This window comes from Chelon labrosus (genome assembly GCF_963514085.1).
Source record: "Chelon labrosus genome assembly, chromosome: 1".
In the NCBI taxonomy this organism is placed as follows: Eukaryota; Metazoa; Chordata; class Actinopteri; order Mugiliformes; family Mugilidae; genus Chelon; species Chelon labrosus.
Window position 1 is genome coordinate 33,467,269 of NC_140337.1, and position 20,951 is coordinate 33,488,219.

The window sequence follows — 20,951 nt, forward strand, 5'->3', positions numbered from 1 at the left end:
ATGCTACCATGATGCTACCATGCTATGATGCTTTAATGATCACCTGTTCATATAGTCATAATATAATCCATGTTTGACTACAAAAAGTAATGGTCACGTCAAGACAGGTATGAAAGTATTCACGACTTACGTCGCGAATGTCTTTACTAAGTAGCATGTCTTTACTACCATGAGCAGCAGCTATAACAAAAAGCACAACTCAAATAGTCATTTAAGGCCTGGTTCCTTCTGACTGGATGGGTGTGAGTTTGATGTCATGCAGGGTACAACAAACCAAACAGGATGAGGAGGATGCAGTAGGCCTGGCTGAGAGAGAGAGACACTGAGAAGGGTCGTCCTTTACGCCCTTCTACAAACTGAAGGGCAGGTACAGGCAGCAGACCCCTCCCAGCTCCACCTGAAAGCCAGCATCAAATAAGGAAGAGAGTGGGAGGGATCTCACTAGGATCCCCAGACAAAGAACGAGCAAATCGTAACAATTGATCGTTAATCATAATAATTTTAACAATAAAACTCATTACTCCTACCTGAGCAATAGTTTAACAGTTTACGGCACAGTCTTACAGTTAGATAAACAATAATATTAAACTTAACACATCCAGGCTGTAACAAGGAATCAGCGATGAAGTGAAGACCTTCAAATTGTCCTGCGAGTCCAGCTCTTTGTCTCATGTTGGACGTCACTGCAGTCTGTCTGGATCAGCTGGAGGAAAACTATAGGCAGACAAACAGACATGTCAAATAATGTTATGTAACATACTTAATATAACTCTTATGAGTGTTCAACAGCTCATTATTTATTTAATTAAAAACATCATATTATATTAAATTACTCCAATTATATATATACTGTCATTAATGTTGTTGCAAGCCATAAATGTTTCCTACTTTATGTGGTGGAATAATATATTTTTCAGTTTGACACAGTTTAATTTAAAAATATCTTCCCTTTAAATTGTAAAACTTCAACATTATTACTGTGATAAGCACCCGCTAGCAAGGCGGCGAATTAGCCGGCGGCTAACCCCACTAGCCTCCGCGTTAGCTCACGGCGAACTGCCGCGGCTAATTCGTGTTTAACTCCCGCGGGTCCGCGGTTAAATCCCGGTTAGCTAGCGGTTAGTTAGCGGTTAGCTCGAGGCTAACTCCGCGGTTGAGTCCGCGGCGTTAAGCTAGCGGCTAGCTAGCTCCGTTAGCTCCGCTAGCTTGCTAACATACATGAGCTATGCTGGAAGGCTAGTCGTCGGCTAAATCACTGGGCGGCTAGTCGTTAGCGTCTGTTAGCAGTTTAGCTATTCACTGACCTAATAAGATGAAGGAAACGGGTCAGGGATGTTGTGTCAGGAGTTTCAGCAAAGCAGCCAGATATAATTTGTGTTTAAAATAAAGGAAAAGGTCATAATGTCAGGTTCTGGCCCCCTACAGTACTGCAGTAATGGTTTGGGGGGTTTTAATGTTTTGGCAGATCATGTTTTCCACTGAGAGCTCTTTTCCCGCCTCTCGTCCCCAGCAGCTGCGTGTGTGAACGTGTGTAAGCTGGTTGGGGTCTGGTTGTCATGGCTACCAGGGTCAACTGCTCCTGTTCGAATGTCAGTTGGAAGACGGGGAGAGAGAGAGAAAATGCTGAAAAATCGCCTCGAACAGGAAGGACTTGTGGCCAAACCGTATTTCCAATCATTGAACCGACTTAACTTTGGGCATCTTGAGGCTTTCCTGAACGTCTACATATGTAATTTGTGGGTAAAATGAAGAAATGTGACCTGTTAAAAGCGATTCAAAGAAAGGTTACGTCTGCTTTCCTCCAGAAATTTCCCTGCCTTTTTAACATGGCAGTCTATGGAGCTGTGGATGGGTGTTGCTGGTGCATCTTTGTGTCTGACGCCAAAACTATAAGACTTACAGCTTTAGCAGACGAATTTGAGTGAGAAGACAAATTTTCCTACGTTTCTATGCATAAATTATGTCTGTCGTGTGAAATTTGTGGCCACGGGAGCAGTTTCTGTACAGTTTTTTGACTAATTTTCGTCTCCCCTCCTCACTCTAGCTGATGATGTCATCCACTCTAGCACAAACATTCCGCGCAATACACACCCATTATAAACCCTGAAATTTGAGTAAAAACCTACACAACTCTGAGGCTTCATAGTTTAAAAACGGTAAAAGTTGTCGATAAGTGAAGTGAATCTCTGAAGAGAAGGCAAGAGTACCTACGTTTTAAAGTGGAAATGAAGTCTCTCGGTTAAAGTATGCCAGAGCAGTTCATTGTTGAAAATGTCTGTTGAAATTTTTTTTTTTTCGGGCTTCTCCATTCATTTCAATTGGGAAATTTGTCGCAGTTTTTTCGCGACTACGTCGCGAAAAAATCTTGTTTGAAAGAACTGTATAGAAGCACACCGAGTCCGATCGAGACGCACGTTTTGATGTATTTTGTGTCTGTGTGCGACGAACGGTATTTGAGTTGAAAGGTTTCGAAAATCGGCCGTAGGAAAAAGTTTAATAATAATAATAATAATAATAAGAAGAAAAACGTAGTGAAGAACAATAGTTTGCAGTGCTTCGCACTGCAAACTATTGACTCCCATAGCTTTGCTATGAGGGTCAATAGTTTGCATTGCGTAGCACTGCATCACTAATAAGAAGAAAAACGTAGTGAAGAACAATAGTTTGCAGTGCTTCGCACTGCAAACTATTGACTCCCATAGCTTTGCTATGAGGGTCAATAGTTTGCATTGCGTAGCACTGCATCACTAATAAGCCTGAGAGTCACATTTGCAGAACTATGCCCCCAGTAAATGGACTATTTTCTTTTTATCTGATAAGACTTTTTAAAGTTCCCTTTACTTTAAGGTTCATTTTCGCAGACAAGGATACAAAAGGGAACCTGAGTGAATGGGCCTACCCATTGGGTCTACCCATTCATTCAGACAAGCACACACACATTCACACACCAGTGCCATGCACTGAGAACAACTAGGGTTTCAGTGTCTTGCTCAAGGACACTTCAGCATGTGGCATGTTATGGTGATAGAACCTCTAACTTCTCTACCTATCGAGTCACAGCCGCCCAGTATCTGGAGCCATATTCCCATAGGGACTCGACTCCTTCCTTTTCTGGAGTTGGCCACTATGAGGGGTGCTGTGCAGGTGTTGGGATATTCAAGAATTCCCAAATGACTGCCTCCATGTGAGCAGCTAAATACACAGCCTGGCCAAAAAAAAAAAAAAAAGTCTCCACCTGGATTTAACTAATCAAACAGGTAGGAGCCTCCTATTGGATAATTACTGCATGGGTGATTATCTTTCAGCTGACAACAAGTTATTTAGGCCAAACTGATGCAATGAGTAGCTTCTCATTTCTTAATCAACCATGTCTAAAGACAATAATCTTTGGGATGTGCTGGAGAAGGCTTTGTGCAGTGGCCAGACTCCCCCATCATCAATACAAGATCCTGGTGACAAATGAATGCATTTTTTATTTTTGATATACCATGACCTGGATGACTGAGAACCTTCACAGTCACGATGAAGACCATAACTATTAAACATCAGCATGTTAGCATTTGATGTTAGCATTAGGTGTTAGCATTTTGATGTTAGCATATATCTGAGACTAAAGCTGTAGTAGTGAACCATGGTAGAGAGAAAGAAGAGCAGCTGTACCTCTGGTCTTTGACTTGTCTTTCTTGTCTCTGATGAATATTTGTCCATAAGTGACGTCTTGTGGTGTCCTCACTGCTGAGTAGACTGCAGCTGGATCACTGTCTGGAAAATACAATGGATACAAATCACATTACTGCAGCTACTGCAGCTGATAGCAGTACTGCTGCTGCAGGAAGTACTACGACACTCACACCATCTCTACTCACTATAAGACTTTATTAAAATGAAATCTGAATCTGTTTATATGTGAGGAAGGTAAAAAGTTGAGGTCACATGAAAATTAAACTGAAAGAACAGAGAATAATACTGAAGAAAGTTCATTTAATGTAATAAAAAGAAAACAATCATGTTAAAGAAACAAAGAAACATTGATTCTTTGAGTCTGATCTTCTGATCTAACCATGAGAAAGTCCATGTTCAGATCAGAATCAGGAAACAGAGCTGTTAGTTTCTGTTAACAGACTCACCACAAGAACGAACCATATGTTTCAGCACACAGAGAACAAACCTCCCTGACAACAGAGTCATGAACTAAAGATTACATTCTCACAGCTGATCTAGTATTAGATACGTACATTAAATAATATGTAACTATAGATACAAGGTGATGTTAAAGGCACAAATTATAAATGTAATCCTGAAACTATCTACCTAAGAAGATCCTCCCTCACAGTCCATAAAGTCCTTAAACTCGTGAAACTAAACATATATCTTCTCTATACACTAAAACAAAATCTTGATGACTTAAAGAAGTGACTACATTCCACAGTGCATGTGTTTCAATTATTTTTAAGACAGTACGAACAGACCTCTATAGACCCAGCACCCAGTAGTTTTGTCTTATTTGGACACATTGGCCACTAGGGGCCCCTACAGGAAGGCATGGCCCTCATGGTTGCCATAACTCTCAGCCAGCTAGCCACCTGCCTGCTGCCTCCTGGCCTCATGTCCTCCAGCCTCCTGTTCCACAGGCCTACAGTCATCTCTGTCTCTGTAAATGAATTCCCAATTCTCCTGACATCCCAGTGTCCTGGTCTGCTGATGTCCTTTAAGTGTCAATGTCAGAAACAGCCCATGGGTCTGCAGTCAACTCTCCTCCAGCTCAATGGACATTGAATGAATGGCAGCACCTCAGATTTCCGTGGCCTGGCCCACGTCTGCTCTCAGGTTGATTGCTGCCCGGCCTTCACCAGCATCAAGGTTGCACTCCTTTGACTCCTCCCATGTTCTGGGGTCAGAGACCTCTCCAGTGTCCTGGTCTACTGACTCCTTCAAAGCCTCAGAGTTCCATACTTTGGTGTCAGCTGATACCTCCTTAGTTCCAGGCTCTGCAGATGTCTCCGATCCATCTCCAATCCTGCTTTGGTTCCTGGGTAATTAGATGCCTTCCTAGCTATACCCTTGGGAGATCCTCTCTTTTGACCTCCAGCCAAACCTGCTGGGTTTCTTTGCTTTCACTGCCAGACTCCAGGAGGTCTTTGCAGCAGTCATGGTCTGATCCTTCTGTCAGCTCTGGCTCCTGGTCTGCCTCTGGGCTGGACTCCTGAACTCTCAGAATCTTAATTATTGTTGACTATTCTGCTCCTTATTTTGGTTAAATGATCCATGGTCGTGATCTCTGTTTGTGTCTCCTAGATTTTGCTCTTTTTGGATTCAGTCTAGTCTTAACTAAAACTTCTTTGGATTGCTTCTTTTGTTGGACCCTTGTTGTTGGAATTCCCTGCTCATCACTGCAGCACCTTTTCGCCAAACTGAGTCCCGCCCACTAACATGGAGGAGGTGGAGCTTATGACTGCAGCCAGTCACCAGGGGGAGCTCCGCTTGCTTTGGCTTCACTTTAGAGGACCTGTTCCTACATCCATCTTTATACTGTCTATGTTCTGACCCCTCCAAAAATATACATGGCCCTCACCAAGACAAAGAAAACACCCATTACAAACACAGTCAAAAAAAGTGAAGGAACTACTCAACACTACCTTTGCTCCGTCTGATTGGCTGTTTCTTGTTCCGTGATATTTTGACGTCACTGTACGTGATGTCTTCTGGGACGTTTCCTCCAACAGCTGAAATGAACCAAAATGAACAACAATAGAGTTTAAACAAGACCCAAACATTTAAAATCCAGAAGTCTGTGTCTCACCTTGAGGTTTCCTACGAACACGTCGCCTCACCAGGAGAACCAGAAGAACCAGAAGAACCAGAGAACAGAGAGAAGAAAGAGACAACAACACAGGGAGGAGAGGAGAGGAACCAGAAGGAGAGGAACCAGGAGGAGATGTGGATGTAGGAGGAGGTGTGGTGGTGGGTTTCCCTAGAACGAAGCAAAGCTAATAATGAACTGATTGTCTCATTGTGAATGTTGAAAGCTGCTGAAGAATCATCTCTGACCTCCTCACCTGTGACAGTGATCCAGCTGGATGGAGACTCTCCATGACTGATGATGTGACACTTGTAGAGGCCTTCATCAGACCTGGTAACATGGTGGATGGTCATGTGACCTGTAGACTCAGTCCTGATCAAGGAGCCATCTTTATAGAAAGCAGCTGAGAGGATGGAGGGAGTGGTCTTTGTTTTACAGAGCAGAGTGACGTCATCTCCCTCCATCACAGGGAGGACAGGACTCTGCAGGATCACTGGTCCACCTCAACACAGAGACAAACTACAGCATTTCATCCATTTCCACACAGCTTCATCAATACTAACTCCACAGTCTGAGCTTACCAGAGACAGTGAGGTTGATGCTGTTACTGGTTGCTCCCTCTCTGGACTCACACCAGTAAACTCCACTGTCTGATTTGAGGGTGTAGCTGATGTTACAGGAAGAACCAGCTGGTTCTCCCCAGTCAGCTCCACACTGAGTCCTCTGTCGTTTGGTGGTGTTTCTCCTCGGAGTCCATCCAGCAGAGCTGTCGTCCTCCTCACAGCTCAGAGACACAAAGTCTCCTTTAAAGACCTGAGAGCTGCTGGGACTCACAGTCAGACGAGCTGGGAGGGTTCAGATGAAACAATATGATTCATTTAATGTCTTTTCTCTGAGAGATGTTGACTGAAAGCTTTGACTCTACTGAGTAATAATGATGAGGATTGAACAGGTTTAAAGTGAATGAAGACGTTGACTAACCTTGGTTTGTTGTGCTGAACAGCAGAGAGCTCAGAACTAAAGAGAAATTATATAAATACACACAAATCATGCAACTGATACAACCCACAGCTGTAATGCTAATAAAACATATATGATATATGTATACAAAGTTCTGAACTCTTGTAGTCAAAATATCTGTTACTGAAACAGTTAAGGGAGCAGACGATAACTAATTTCCTTTTCAATGTTGTAAGCAAGATTAATGTTTGTGTGAAGAAAGGAGCACCACACAAAGGTCACCTCAAAAGATAATTATTGTTTTAAATAATTATTCATCATCTGTAGCGGTCAGCTGATGAACATGAAATTAAATTGATGCCCACAAAGCTGGGGGACTCTATTAGATAGCAACATGTTTCTCAGTTTGAATTGTATTCAAGAAATATGGTCAGAAACTCTGGAGATCGCACTGAGGTCTGAGAGACCATGAAAACTGTCCAAGAGAAGTCTTTGTAGAGTTGTGAGAAGAGCAAATAAAATGCCTTGTTTGTCAGCCAGAGACCTCAGGAACATTTAGCAGAGTCTGTTGTGGTGGTGCAGGTATTGCTGTGTTTACATTTTATAAGACAGTTGAACTACAGTGATACAGCACTTAAAACAAACTCAGAGGTTCTGGACTTACAGAGCAGACGCTGTAGAGACGTTTCCTTCATTGTCCTTCTCACTCGTCTGACCTTTTTTCATCTTTTGTCAGTGACACCAAGTAAAGCCCGCCCTCTTCCTCATATACGAGCCTCTGTTTTTTCTCCCTTATTTGTATGAAGACAGTTGTTAACTAACCTTTTTATCGTGTAAACTGACAAGTGATTAAACTATCTAAGAAATATGGATACAAACATAAACATTGTTGAAAGCTGTAAATTGAATAAAATGAAAAGCCAATAAAAAACTAAAATGTCCTGAGAATTTACAAATGTTGAGCCCATTGTGGCTAAATAACTAAAAAATCTAACATTGTATGCATAATTTGAGACGATAACGCAACATTTTAATAAGGCAATTTCATTGCCAACAGTCATTTTTAATCATGGGAGAAAAGACATCTGAAAATGAGATCTTGTCTTCAGTAGAAAAGAAAACTCTGGGACCAACAAGTCATTGTTTTGTCAATAAAACACATTCATCATTTTTAATACAGTTAAGTGGCAGGTAGCACTGGACAGACATGTAACACAGGTCCTTAATAGGACTGTTATGTAGTATGTGCTGAAGTGATCTGAACACACTGACCAGTTTTAACTGACCATTCAATCACAAATGTGTAGTGGACATCATGAAGGTAAACAGTAACACAGTGATTACTATTTCAGCCTCAGACCATCACCTCCTCCACTAGAGGGAGATGTTTATCTGGGAGCTGTGTGGCAGCAACTAGATATTCTGTTTCACTTCCACAGATACAGTTTGTTCAATTCCTAAAATTTTCACCATGTTCCGAATCTGCTGCCCTCCAGTTAATTTGTAGTTTACACCATACATTCAGTATGGTGATGATGACAGATTATAATGACTGTCAGTGTTAAAGTCATTATTTTGACTTCCCCATTCATCTCGACCATAGGTCGACCATAGGTCGAGATGAATGGGCCCCCTTCTGGAACTGCTCACCTGCCTGCCACATTATACATAGCGACTTCTGTGTAAGTGACATAGTCTTCAAGCAAGGTGTAGATGTCATATTGGGCACAAACGCCAGGAGAAATTCACTTCACAATCTCAAAAATGTTTGCTCAAAGCACATATAATTGACTAATATTTGCAAATATACTCAGAAGTATCAAAAAAGACAAACAGTGTTCTGACCACCACATATATTTTATGTCACTAAATATGAATCTAAAAACTAAAGTTTTCCTTCCATAGGTGTGTGGTATTTAGCAATATTTGTAAAAATATCTAGCCGGAGACCTTCTTTGTGCCTCAATACAACACACATTCCTGCAGTGCCCTCTATGTTCACATCTGCATTGCACAACACAACTTTTCCTCTTTCCCTGAAGGAATTACTTCCACAGGCTGATTAAATGAAGCATTTTAAGGTAACAGCATTCTGTAACAATAACAAATATCAACTGCCTTAAGTATCATTAATGAACAGCAGGAATATCACAATATGTAACTTAATAAGTATCACAGAATCTTCCACCAGGATGGTATGTAGGATTAAAACATTCACTTTTTGTATTCAAATCATGTTACTCTTTAACTAAATTATATGCATTGTATGAAATGATTATCCACTGGAAAACATTACCTTTATTTTTTTTTAACTCAGTTCTCAGCTTCACATGAATTAACAGAAACAAACCATTATAACAGTAAGGAGCCTGAGTTTGCACCCAACATTACTGTATTAACATTTTGTAGTTAAGGAAAAGTTTTAGAACATTTCCCTTTTCATAAGGACCAGCATATATCAGTGTATAAATCATGTGTTCCTTTATTTAACAAACCTGTTAGCCAATGGGGTGAATTTCGTGTTCTCTGACTCCGCCTCGGGCCTGACTCTGGTGCATTATGGTGTACCAGAGCCATAAGTCCATCAAAAGTAGTGTCACTGTCTGTACCAGTGGAGGTCTGAGCCCTCTTAGGAAAGAATGCCAGCTTGGATGCATTCCATTTCTGACCATCTCTGAGCAGGTAAGTGTTTGGTTCCACTTTCTTGATGATAGTCATAGGTTCAGTGAATCTGGGTCATCCCTTTAGAACACGTTCGGGTCTCCGGACATGCACAGTGTAATTTACTTGGAACATAGGTACTTTTGCATCGACTTTTCTGTCTGTGTACTCTTTGCTCTTTTGTTGCTTTTGTTTTACTTCTGCTTGTCTGTGTGTTTTGATGTTGCGTGAGACAGGGAGTACATGTAGTTTTGTGCGCATCTTTCTGTGTCTCAGTAACTCGAATGGTATAACTCCTGTTGTAGCATGTTGTGTGGTACGATTGTTCTGTACGAACTCTGTTACAGTTTGTTTCAATGGTCTGTGCACTTTGTCAGCTGTCTGTAAGCACTCTTTAAGTACCCTGTTGAACCTCTCGATGGCTCCATTAGCTCTTGGATAATACACACTAGAGTGCAGGTGCTTTATCTCTCTCTCCCTCAGAAAATTGTTAAATGCATGGGAGATGAATTGACATCCATTGTCAAAAACCAGGTAGGCTTCCCTCACGGCACGGAGTAACTACATCAGTAGTGACATATAGGGGCAAAGGCTACTTCAGGCCACTTACTATAATAATAAGAGTTATGGCATAGCGACAGTCCCATGTAGCATGGCCGAAAGGCCTGTAATATCAATCCCAGCTTTTCCCATGTTCCATTTGGAAGATCCATAGGTATGAGTGGTGCAGGTGCAGTTTTCACAGTCTTATCAGCATACTGGCATGACACACATGAAGTTACCGTATTGTGTACATAATTGTTCATTTGTGGCCACGAATATAGCACACGAAGTCTCTGCTTTGTACGTACCAGTCTTTGGTGTCCTTCATGTGCCACATCTATCACTCCAGGTCTGAGTGAAACAGGAACAAACAAACGATCTGTGCCCCTCATGATAAGTGCATTATCAACAGCCAATTCATCTTTCACAATAAAGTAAGGAGCAAGGTCGGGTGTTACATTCTTCCGGCATTTGGGCCAGCCTGTATTACATCTCAGCTGTGTCAGTTCAGGGCATGTGTCATGGGCTGCAGTGAATTCTGGCAAAGAAACAGCACGTAAAGACTGCTGAAAGACAGCAGCAACCATGTCTGGTACCTCAGAAGCATCTCCTGTAGTGGGAAGTGGAAGCCTGGAAACAGTGGCGGTTCTAGACCAGTGTCACTGAGGGGGCCTGGCTGGGGCCAGGGGTTTTGTCAGAGGGGCACATTCAACCCGGGGCAAAAAAAAAAGACAAACATTCAAAATCTTATTTGATTTATTTTTATTTTTATAAAACTAGTTGTAGGAGCCAAAATGTATTGTTTACTTTTGTATATGCAGCGCACATTATTATTATTATTATTATCACCATCATTATTGTTATTTGTTTTGTTATTATTATTTCCGGTAAGAGGAAGTGGGGGCGGTCTCCACTTTATTTCACCTGCCCTGTTTGTTGGCGGGTTTTTCTGTGAAACAAAGAAGGTAGAGCGGCTCCTATATTTTTTCTGTTGACCGTAATTTTGAACTGTATTATCACCGTATTTTCACCCTATCTTTTGTTAATAAAATCCATAAATTCATCGGAACTTGAATATGATTTTTTCATTCAACGAGTCACAGTGGGAGCCTTCTTTACCTCTCAGTGGACTATTTATTAATTAAATAAGTCGCTACAAATTAGTCAACAGAAAAAATAGACATCCTTGACACGGCACGGACAGGATTTGATCGCATCAGTAAGGCAAGCGTAACAGAGTTTTGGAATGAATGAACATTGGATTATTCGGACTTTCCCTCTTCGGATGATGGAGGAGACGCACTGACTGATGCCGTGGCGAAGACAACAGCGCACCATGACCATAGGAAGCGGTAGGCTGTTCTAATTCCCTCTGTGTATATTGAAAGTTTGAACACAGTCGGAGGAGCTGTCGCTTGTCCATTGGGGACTGTTGGTTGACCTGTGTTGCGCGTCTTTGGATTTACCGTGCCATGGCGGAGGTTTTTGAGTTAGTTGGACTGGTTGTTACGCGTTGACTGCCGTGCTCTGTTGGGATGGAAAATGAAATGGAAAATCGTGTTGACTACTGTTGAGCAATTGTGAATGCGGTTTATCAGTGGAGTGTTTTGCTGTGTTTATGTAACCCGCTCGTTACCACGGAATGTTCTGGACTAGTGACTAGGTTCGTAGAGGAGGGTTTAAAAGAAAGTGACAGACACAACGAATAAATGGAGCCACGAAGTATTCTGGATGTAAATTGTTTGTATTAAATTGTAGAAAAATAAAAAATAAAATAAAACAGTTTCACAGTATCTTCAAACCCAAAACCAAAATAAAGTGTTCAATAGGAACCTCAGTTGTTCCTTTAATTGTCCTTTAGTTGTTCCTTAATGTTCGTGAATGTTCCTTTAATTGTCTTTGAGGGGTCCTTTAATGTATGGTTCGTCAGCGCGCTTAAGTCAGTGTGTGTGTAAGTCAGGGGAAAAAGTCAAAAGAGTCAGGGGTGTGTGTGGTGGTCCTACCACTCCACACACTCAAGGTGAAGGTGAAGAAGGATGGATGTCCTCCTCGGGCTCAGGTGCTGGTTTTTGTTCCACTAGCTCGCCATCTCCCTCAACAGGAGAATCCAAATCCACGTCAAAGGCTCTGAGGGTCTCAAAAAACCTAGCCTGTATAAAACAGGGCTTTACTTAACACAAAATCATACTTCTCTTATGGCCATATAATATAAATCTCAACACACTACTGGAACACAATAGTGATTAAATGAATTATCTTTTTAACTGTACAGTTCTCTTTTTATCTCAAGGTGAGTATTTTCACACATTTTAATCATTTTAAACAACATGAATTATTTTAGCTTTTAACCATGAATTATGATCATTTTAACTCAGTTTCCACATGAAATATTGTTCATTTCAATTGTTTTTTAACCATTTCACACATGTTCATTGAATTATGAACTGAAAATTAGCTAAATGCGCCTTTAACACACATCGTAATATCAATTTAGGCGTCAGAGTTTCTGCCTCTGTGATGAATGAACATGCTTAGCAGTTTTTAACCGATACACACCCTAAACAGTGCATCTCGTAATTAATACACACATACAGGAAAATAAATAGCACACCTCATGTTTTTATCAAATCACCGGAGCAAAATATGCAGCTTTAAGTCTTAAACACAAAGTAAACAGTAGCGGCAGGTCACGTTCATGAGTAAACAAGCGTTCTGCCGCTTCCCAAGCTAAATCACGATGTGGCTACTATATTAGCATGTACTAGCGCTAGTTAGCTCGAGCAACTCACCAGGTCTCGGACGAAAATAACAAACCACAGGTCCTCGACCACCTCTCTGCTGCAGGTAGGCACACTCTCCCGGGTTATGCTGTGTTGATAAGCGAGTTAACAACTGCTATTTTCGTGACTTTATATCAACTTTCTCTTCTGTGTTTTCATCTGCTCGCACCGCTGCTGCGACTTTGTAGCTCTGACTCCGCACCGCACTACTCTGCCTATCACTCCACACTGTTACTCTCGCGAGCAGAGGGTGGGACTACTTTCTCTCATAAATCATGCATTTAACACAACAAATAAGGACTGAGCGTGTGCAAAATTAATATTATCAACATAATAATAAATTAAAGAGGGTTAATTAATAAAAAATAATATTTAAAGGGAAACAACACTAGTAACCGTTTTTCTACTGGGTTACACCCTCCCCTTTTTATTCCCATGCACGTCCCGCTGCATGTTATCACTCTAGGATAGGAGTGGTCATCTCAAAAGCTTGACTCTGGGACCATTTATTATCATTATTCAGGGAATCAATAAAAGCTTCACTTAACCCTTGGAATAGTGATTTCACAACTGTGACTAATGGGTTGCCTAACTGAGGATACTCAAGTCTTTTTGATGGCTGACGAAGTCTCTCAGATCTCCGTATGGACTGAGACAGGTCTGAGTCGTTGCTTTGAGCCACTGTCACTGGTTCCTCATTAGTCACTGGTTCCTCATTAGTCACTGGTTCCTCATTAGTCTGTTCCCTCATCTCTGTTTCAGCCATGTTTTGACTTTCTGTCTGCATGGAGCTCATTCCAGGTAGGTTTGACCCATCTGCCAAGGTGTTTTCTGGCGTGGATGGAGGCTGGTTAAAGAGGCTGTCTCCTGCCTCATGGTCAGTTTCCTCACTACCAGGCGGCTCGTCTGCTGTGATTCCATGTTCAAGGTTTGACTCATTTGTTTCACTTTCATTTTCCTTTTCAGGTGGTTCCGAGATGGGCTCTCCATCACTTGGCGTCTCCATGGAAGGATTTCCAGGTAAGTGTGGGGCTCCAATGGACATTTCCGGTAAGTGTATTGCAGTTGCAGGTAAGTGGTTGTCAGATTTTCCTCCAGGTTTCCCAAGTTCCTCCTTTTGTTTTCCTGGGTTCAGTATTGGTGTGTCATATATTTTGATGAAATGTGTCTCTTTTATCTCTTGTGATGGCTCAAACTGATAACAGACTTCATCATCATCATCATCCTCTTGAATCAAGTCGTTAGCCTCAGCTTGAGTGACACTTTGTCGAGTTCGTGGTCTTTGAGGTTTACTGATACGCTCAGGCTCCTCCTCTTCCGCCTGCGGAAGGAAACCACAAGGGAGCAAAAGGTCTCTGTGGAGCGTTCTCAGGGGACCATCTTCTTTCTCTGGTTTCAATGTATACACAGGCAAGTCTCCCATCCTCTTGGTGACTACATACACGGTTGGCTCCCAACGGTCTGCCAGTTTGTGTTTACTCCTGAGACGAAGATTTCGGACTAAGACTCTGTCTCCAACATCCAATGTGGACTCACGGATAACCTTGTCAAACCTTTTCTTGTTTTTCTCAGCCACTTGACGAGAGTTCTTGGTAGCTAGCTCGTAGCTTTCCTTAAGATGACTTTTCAAGGTTTTGACATAGTGTGAATGCGAGAGGGTCTGTTTGTTGGTAACCGGTAGTCCAAAAGCAATATCCACAGGCAGCCGTGGCTGTCTTCCAAACATTAGCTCGTACGGGGAAAAGCCTGTAACATCATTTTTTGTGCAGTTATAAGCGTGTGTGAGGGGCTTCACAAAGTCACGCCAGTGTGTTTTTTCTCTGTCTTTCAATGTACCCAACATACTAAGTAGAGTTCGGTTATAGCGCTCTACTGGGTTCCCTCTAGGGTGATACGGGCTGGTTCTCACCTTTCGTATGCCTAGAAGGGAGCACAGTTCTCGGATGGTATGCGACTCGAAATCTCTCCCTTGATCACTGTGGAGCCTCTCGGGGAACCCATAGTGCACAAGGAAATGTTCCCAAAGGCACCGCGCCACAGTGCTAGCCTTTTGATCTCGGGTGGGAATGGCCACAGCGTACTTTGTAAAGTGATCTGTTATCACTAGAATGTCTTTTGTGTTCTTGCTATCAGGCTCTAATGAGAGGAAGTCCATGCATACGAGCTCTAACGGCCTGGTGGTCTGGATGTTTACAAGCGGGGCCGCCTTATCGGGTGGAGCTTTCCTGCGGACACATCTCTCACACATCTTTACCTTTCTTTCGACGTCTGAGGCCATTCTCGGCCAGTAGAAACGAGACCTTACAAGTTCGACCGTTCGCTCCATCCCTAAGTGGCCCATATTGTCGTGAAGGCTTTGCAACACAGTGGGCCTGAGGGCCTCAGGGAGAACGAACTGCATGATGGTTTCGGTTCCAGAAAACCGCTTCCGGTAAAGGAGGTCATCTTTAAGCTCGAGACGCTTCCATTCCTTCAAGATCAAATGGAGGTCAGAGGAATCGGCTTTGAAGCCTGCAGGTGAGTTACTTCCTGATTCTAATAGGCTGATGACTTTGCCAATGGTAGAATCGTCTCTTTGTGCCTGCATGAGATCAGAATGACTGTACTTTGGAATTGTTAGAAGTCCATCGTTTAGATCTTCCTCATCAAAGGCAGTAGGAATGGCTGCGGAAGACATTGCAAGAGACTGCACAAGGCCAAAAGGTGGTGCATCACCTGATAAAGCTGTATGCCTCTGGCAGGCTGCCATGACAGTTTCTGCAAAAAGAAGGTGAGAAGGCTCAGCATCTCTTACAGACGACAGAAGATGAGACTTAAACTTCTCGATGCGTTGACATTCCTCCTGAGAAGCAAAATCTTCCACAAGTGCCCCATGAGGTCGTCTGGATAGGCCATCCGCATCTAGATTCTGTCTGCCAGCTCTGTATTTGATGTCAAAGGTGTAGGTTGACAACGCCGCAAGCCAGCGGTAGCTAGCGGCATCTAGCTTTGCTGTAGTGAGCAGGTACGTTAAGGGATTATTATCTGTAACGACGGTGAAAGTGTTGCCGTACAGATAATCATGAAATTTATCGGTGATGGCCCATTTAAGAGCCAAAAACTCCAATTTATGAGCCGGGTATCTGGACTCACTTTTAGATAAACCTCGGCTCGCGTAGGCAACCACACGGGTGGTTCCCCCTTGGTTCTGATACAGGGCGGCTCCTAACCCCGTGGTGCTCGCATCTGTATGAAGAGAGTAGGGAAGCTTCGGGTCAGCATAGCCGAGCACGGGTGCAGAGGTGAGTTTCTCAATTATTCCTTCAAAGGCTTGCTGACATGCCTCACTCCAACGTTCTCCGAAAGGCTGCTTGGGATCTAGGTATTTACCATCACTTGGACTGGCTTTGCAGCCCTTCCGGCGAGGTGGATAGCCAGCAGTGAGAGAGGTAAGTGGTTTCACTATTTTCGAATAGTCCTTCACGAACCTCCGGTAATAACCGGTAAAGCCAAGGAATGACTGGAGTTCTTTCAAGGTTTGTGGTCTTGGCCAGGTTTTTAGTGACTCAACCTTCTCGGGATCGGTTTTCACCCCCTCCCTGGACACAATATGTCCTAGATAACGAACGGAGGTCTGAAAGAACCTACACTTGCCAGGCGAGAGCTTGAGCCCGTATTCTCTCAGGCGTTCAAGGACATGAATGAGCCGGGTCTCATGCTCTTCAAGTGTACTGGAAAACACGATTAAATCGTCCAAGAAGACGAGGACTTCTTTCAAGTTGATGTCTGTCATACATTTTTCCATGAGCCTTTGAAAAGTGCTCGGAGCGTTTGTAATTCCCTGCGGCATACGATTAAATTCATAAAACCCGAAGGGGCACACAAACGCAGTCTTTGGTTTATCTTCCTCACACATCTCGATTTGGTAATAGCCCGACTTGAGGTCCATCACCGAAAACCATTGTGACCCAGCAAGGGCTGAAAAAGAATCCTCTAAGTTCGGCAATGCATAGGCGTCACGGATGGTCTGCAGATTTAGTTTTCGATAATCCACACATAACCTCACTTCACCGTTCTTTTTCCGCACTACAACAATAGGCGAAGAAAACGGAGACTCAGACTCTTTAATGACACCAGCATCCAAGAGTGCTCTAAGATGTTTTTTGACTGCCTCGAAATCATGAGGGTGAATGGGTCGTGACCTCTGCTTAAAGGGAGTCTCGTCTTTGAGGTTAATGTGATGCTGAACCTTGGTTGCATGACCAAAATCAAGGTCGCTGTGAGAGAAGACATCAGAGAAAGTGTTTAATGTTGTTGTAATTCTGTGCTTCCATTCTTCAGGAAGTGATGATGTACCAAAGTCGAAGTTCAAGGAAGACTTTGTGTCCGTATCCTGCTGCTGGACAGAACAGTTAGCCATGAAAGGTGGGTCACTTTTCTCTCTGGGCGAGGGATTTGGAAGGATGGAGTCAGGGGTGACTAGCTCAGCGATCACACAATTTGTGGGAAGTGTGATGTCATGATTTGTCTCGTTCCTCAGGAGCACTGGAACTTTGTAGGGACCATGCTTTGGAAGAGTGATCAGGCAGCAATCTACAAAGACACCACCTGGCAAAGATGAGCTAGTCGGCTGTTCAAGTAATGCCCACTGTTCTGGCTCTGCTTGGTTGGAGTACACAAAACCTTCAACCAGCGCCTTCTGGTTTGCAGGTAGGATGTCTTGAGTTTGACCTTTAAGTTTCACCAGACCAATCTTACCACTTCCTGCTTGTTTCTTTCTGATCTCCAGTGTTTTCAGGACCTGCTGATAGCCATAAGGAATGGACTGACAATGAGGTAAGGACTCACAATGTAGGTCATACAATGGGTCAAGAGTGTTTGTACCAATTAACAGGGGGATATCACTGTTTGAACGGAGATCAGGGACAATTAGGGCCAAGGTAAGTATTTCAGGTTCAGTTTTCAGGAAGTTTTTTGGGAACTTTATGTTGGTCTCCACATATCCGAGATATGGGACGGTCTGGCCATTTGCCCCCTCAACCTCTAGAAGGTCTGAAATGGGTTTAATGGGGTGCTCAGACAGATGGTCTTGGTAGAAGGTCATGGATATGGTAGTGACTTGCGAGCCTGTATCCAGTAAGCAGCTGCAGTCCACCCCATTGACAGCTACTCTGGATGTGCACTTTCTCCCCACAAGTCGACTAGGCAGCTTCCTGTTGTTATGTGCATCAGTTTTTAAACTCATTGCCTTCTTTGTGTTTTTTGAAGTGGGACGTTTCTCATCCCTAGCTTCTGTCTGTCCCACAACAGAAGCTTCAACTAGTTTAAATCAGGTGTGTCAGTGGGGTTATTGTAGCTCTCCCACACGCGCTGCTTTTCTTTGAGCGCTTTTCTCTTGGCAGCTACTAACACTGGGTTTGGATCTTTGCTGCATGCTGATGCAATGTGAGCATCCTCCCCACACCTAAAACAATACCACGGCTTCGGTCTTGGAACCCTTGCTGTGATTTGTTTGCTTTCTTTCATGTCTGGTTCAACTTTTGTCTTTTGTTGCTGTTTTTTGTTCCCTTTTGTTACAGTTTTTCCAGGTTTGTCTGTGCATCTTGCCTGGAGCTGTGCTACCTGAGCGCTAAGATTTGCAAGCTGTTTCCTGAGATCATCATCTGATGTGGGAGCATCAGCAGGATCCATAATGGGGTAAGAACTACTGGTGTCTGGCATGCATGTGGTCTGTAATTGTGTGAGAGCTCTTGTTTTTGTTATCCCCAAATGTTGTTTCATTCTGGTTGCCTTACTTGCCTGCTTATCCTCTTCAGTGCGCAGTAGTAGAAGCAGTTCAGCAAAAGAAGGAGGGTCACTTTTCCGCTGTTCAAGCTGAAGGATGGTTAGCAATGGGCTATCCCAGCAACCACGACAAAACTGTCGGAGAAGCTGTTTATTCGCATCACCAGGAGCTATCCCACCTCTGCTGATTACTGAGCTCAAAGCAGTGTGTAATCTCTGCAAGTAATCAGCGGATTTCTCACCAACATTTTGGTTGGTGTTCAAAAAGCGAGCAAAGAGCTCATCACCGTCCTCTACTGCGGCGTAGGCCGAATCAAGCAGCGTGAGGTAAGTCTTGGACGTAGCTGTTGGGCCTAGTGATTTCACTACATTGGCTGCTGGCGGTGAGAGACTCTCCATAATTTTTCTGACAACCTGGGTATCGGAGATGGTGGGATCATTTATGCAAAACTCTACACTGCTACGCCAAGCATCATAATCGACTTCAAAAGCTGGGTGGGGAACTCTCCCTGAGAAAGGTTTCAGTTTGTAAGACAAGTTGGAATGAGAAGCCACATCACTGCTTTTAACAATGTGCTCCACAATGACACGTTGCACCTCTGGTGTGCTGATCAGATCAGCTGGCAACTGGGGGGATTGAATTTTTCTTTTTTGAAGCAGAATAGTCTCACTGGCGGTTTCAGCAAGCTGAGGTGTGACACTAACTGAGCTTGCATTTTCAATAGCAGGGGAGACAGTTGGCGTAACTTGAGGTTCATCTGGAGGGGACAATGGCTCTGGTTCTGCAGGAGTTTCAGTGACATTTGCTGCTGCCCCTCCCTCCATTGACTCTCCTATTCTAGCCAACTCTGCCTTCAGAATGTCTTCAAATGATCTACTGCTCCTCCTTGCCAAATCTCTCAACTCAGTCAGGTAAGCTACTGTTACAGAAGCGCTAACCTCAGTACTGTGGACACTGGCTAGGCTTTGAATGTAATGAACGACTCCTGGGTCTGTAGTGGTTCTGCGTAAAGGTAGATGTTTCTCTAGCTCTCTGACTGTAGCTTCATGTTGAAACTCAACAATAACCTCTAACTCTTTTCCTGCAGATGGAACTTTAACCACCCTGGCTACTGACCCATGCTGTTCCAAGAAGCTAAAGGCTTCATCATCGAGTTTAGTGTTGGTTAGCCCACTAACTAAAACTGCATTTTGGATTTTAATATTTTCTGACTTCACAACCTCCATTTTTTCAGGTAAATACACAAGAAATATCTTTTGGAACCAACAGTGAAGACAATTTGGAGTAAAACTCAAGGTAAGTAAATGTAAAATTTACTGTTCGTTGCTCCAGTTACTTAATTGTGGTCTGTTAAAATGTAAAAAATGAAAAGTGTCTGATTACAAATAAAACCCTCCTGGCTGGCTCGCCAAGTTTTTTTTTTACCTGTAACCCGCTCGTTACCACGGAATGTTCTGGACTAGTGACTAGGTTCGTAGAGGAGGGTTTAAAAGAAAGTGACAGACACAACGAATAAATGGAGCCACGAAGTATTCTGGATGTAAATTGTTTGTATTAAATTGTAGAAAAATAAAAAATAAAATAAAACAGTTTCACAGTATCTTCAAACCCAAAACCAAAATAAAGTGTTCAATAGGAACCTCAGTTGTTCCTTTAATTGTCCTTTAGTTGTTCCTTAATGTTCGTGAATGTTCCTTTAATTGTCTTTGAGGGGTCCTTTAATGTATGGTTCGTCAGCGCGCTTAAGTCAGTGTGTGTGTAAGTCAGGGGAAAAAGTCAAAAGAGTCAGGGGTGTGTGTGGTGGTCCTACCACTCCACACACTCAAGGTGAAGGTGAAGAAGGATGGATGTCCTCCTCGGGCTCAGGTGCTGGTTTTTGTTCCACTAGCTCGCCATCTCCCTCAACAGGAGAATCCAAATCCACGTCAAAGGCTCTGAGGGTCTCAAAAAACCTAGCCTGTATAAAACAGGGCTTTACTTAACACAAAATCATACTTCTCTTATGGCCATATAATATAAATCTCAACACACTACTGGAACACAATAGTGATTAAATGAATTATCTTTTTAACTGTACAGTTCTCTTTTTATCTCAAGGTGAGTATTTTCACACATTTTAATCATTTTAAACAACATGAATTATTTTAGCTTTTAACCATGAATTATGATCATTTTAACTCAGTTTCCACATGAAATATTGTTCATTTCAATTGTTTTTTAACCATTTCACACATGTTCATTGAATTATGAACTGAAAATTAGCTAAATGCGCCTTTAACACACATCGTAATATCAATTTAGGCGTCAGAGTTTCTGCCTCTGTGATGAATGAACATGCTTAGCAGTTTTTAACCGATACACACCCTAAACAGTGCATCTCGTAATTAATACACACATACAGGAAAATAAATAGCACACCTCATGTTTTTATCAAATCACCGGA

At 42.8% G+C, this 20,951-nt stretch overlaps 1 protein-coding gene across 1 annotated transcript in view; it reads left to right on the top strand.

The window, feature by feature from the left end:
• LOC311499016 (coxsackievirus and adenovirus receptor-like) overlaps positions 1-20,951 on the top strand; it is an 82,373-nt gene that overhangs the window by 31,747 nt on the left and 29,675 nt on the right. The window contains exons 3-6 of the mRNA XM_084559833.1: positions 17,065-17,148; positions 17,264-17,433; positions 17,513-17,559; positions 18,303-19,804. Of these exons, the coding sequence (XP_084415959.1) occupies positions 17,065-17,148; positions 17,264-17,304 (125 nt within the window). The 3' untranslated portion in view covers positions 17,305-17,433; positions 17,513-17,559; positions 18,303-19,804. The remainder of the gene's footprint in view (positions 1-17,064; positions 17,149-17,263; positions 17,434-17,512; positions 17,560-18,302; positions 19,805-20,951) is intronic.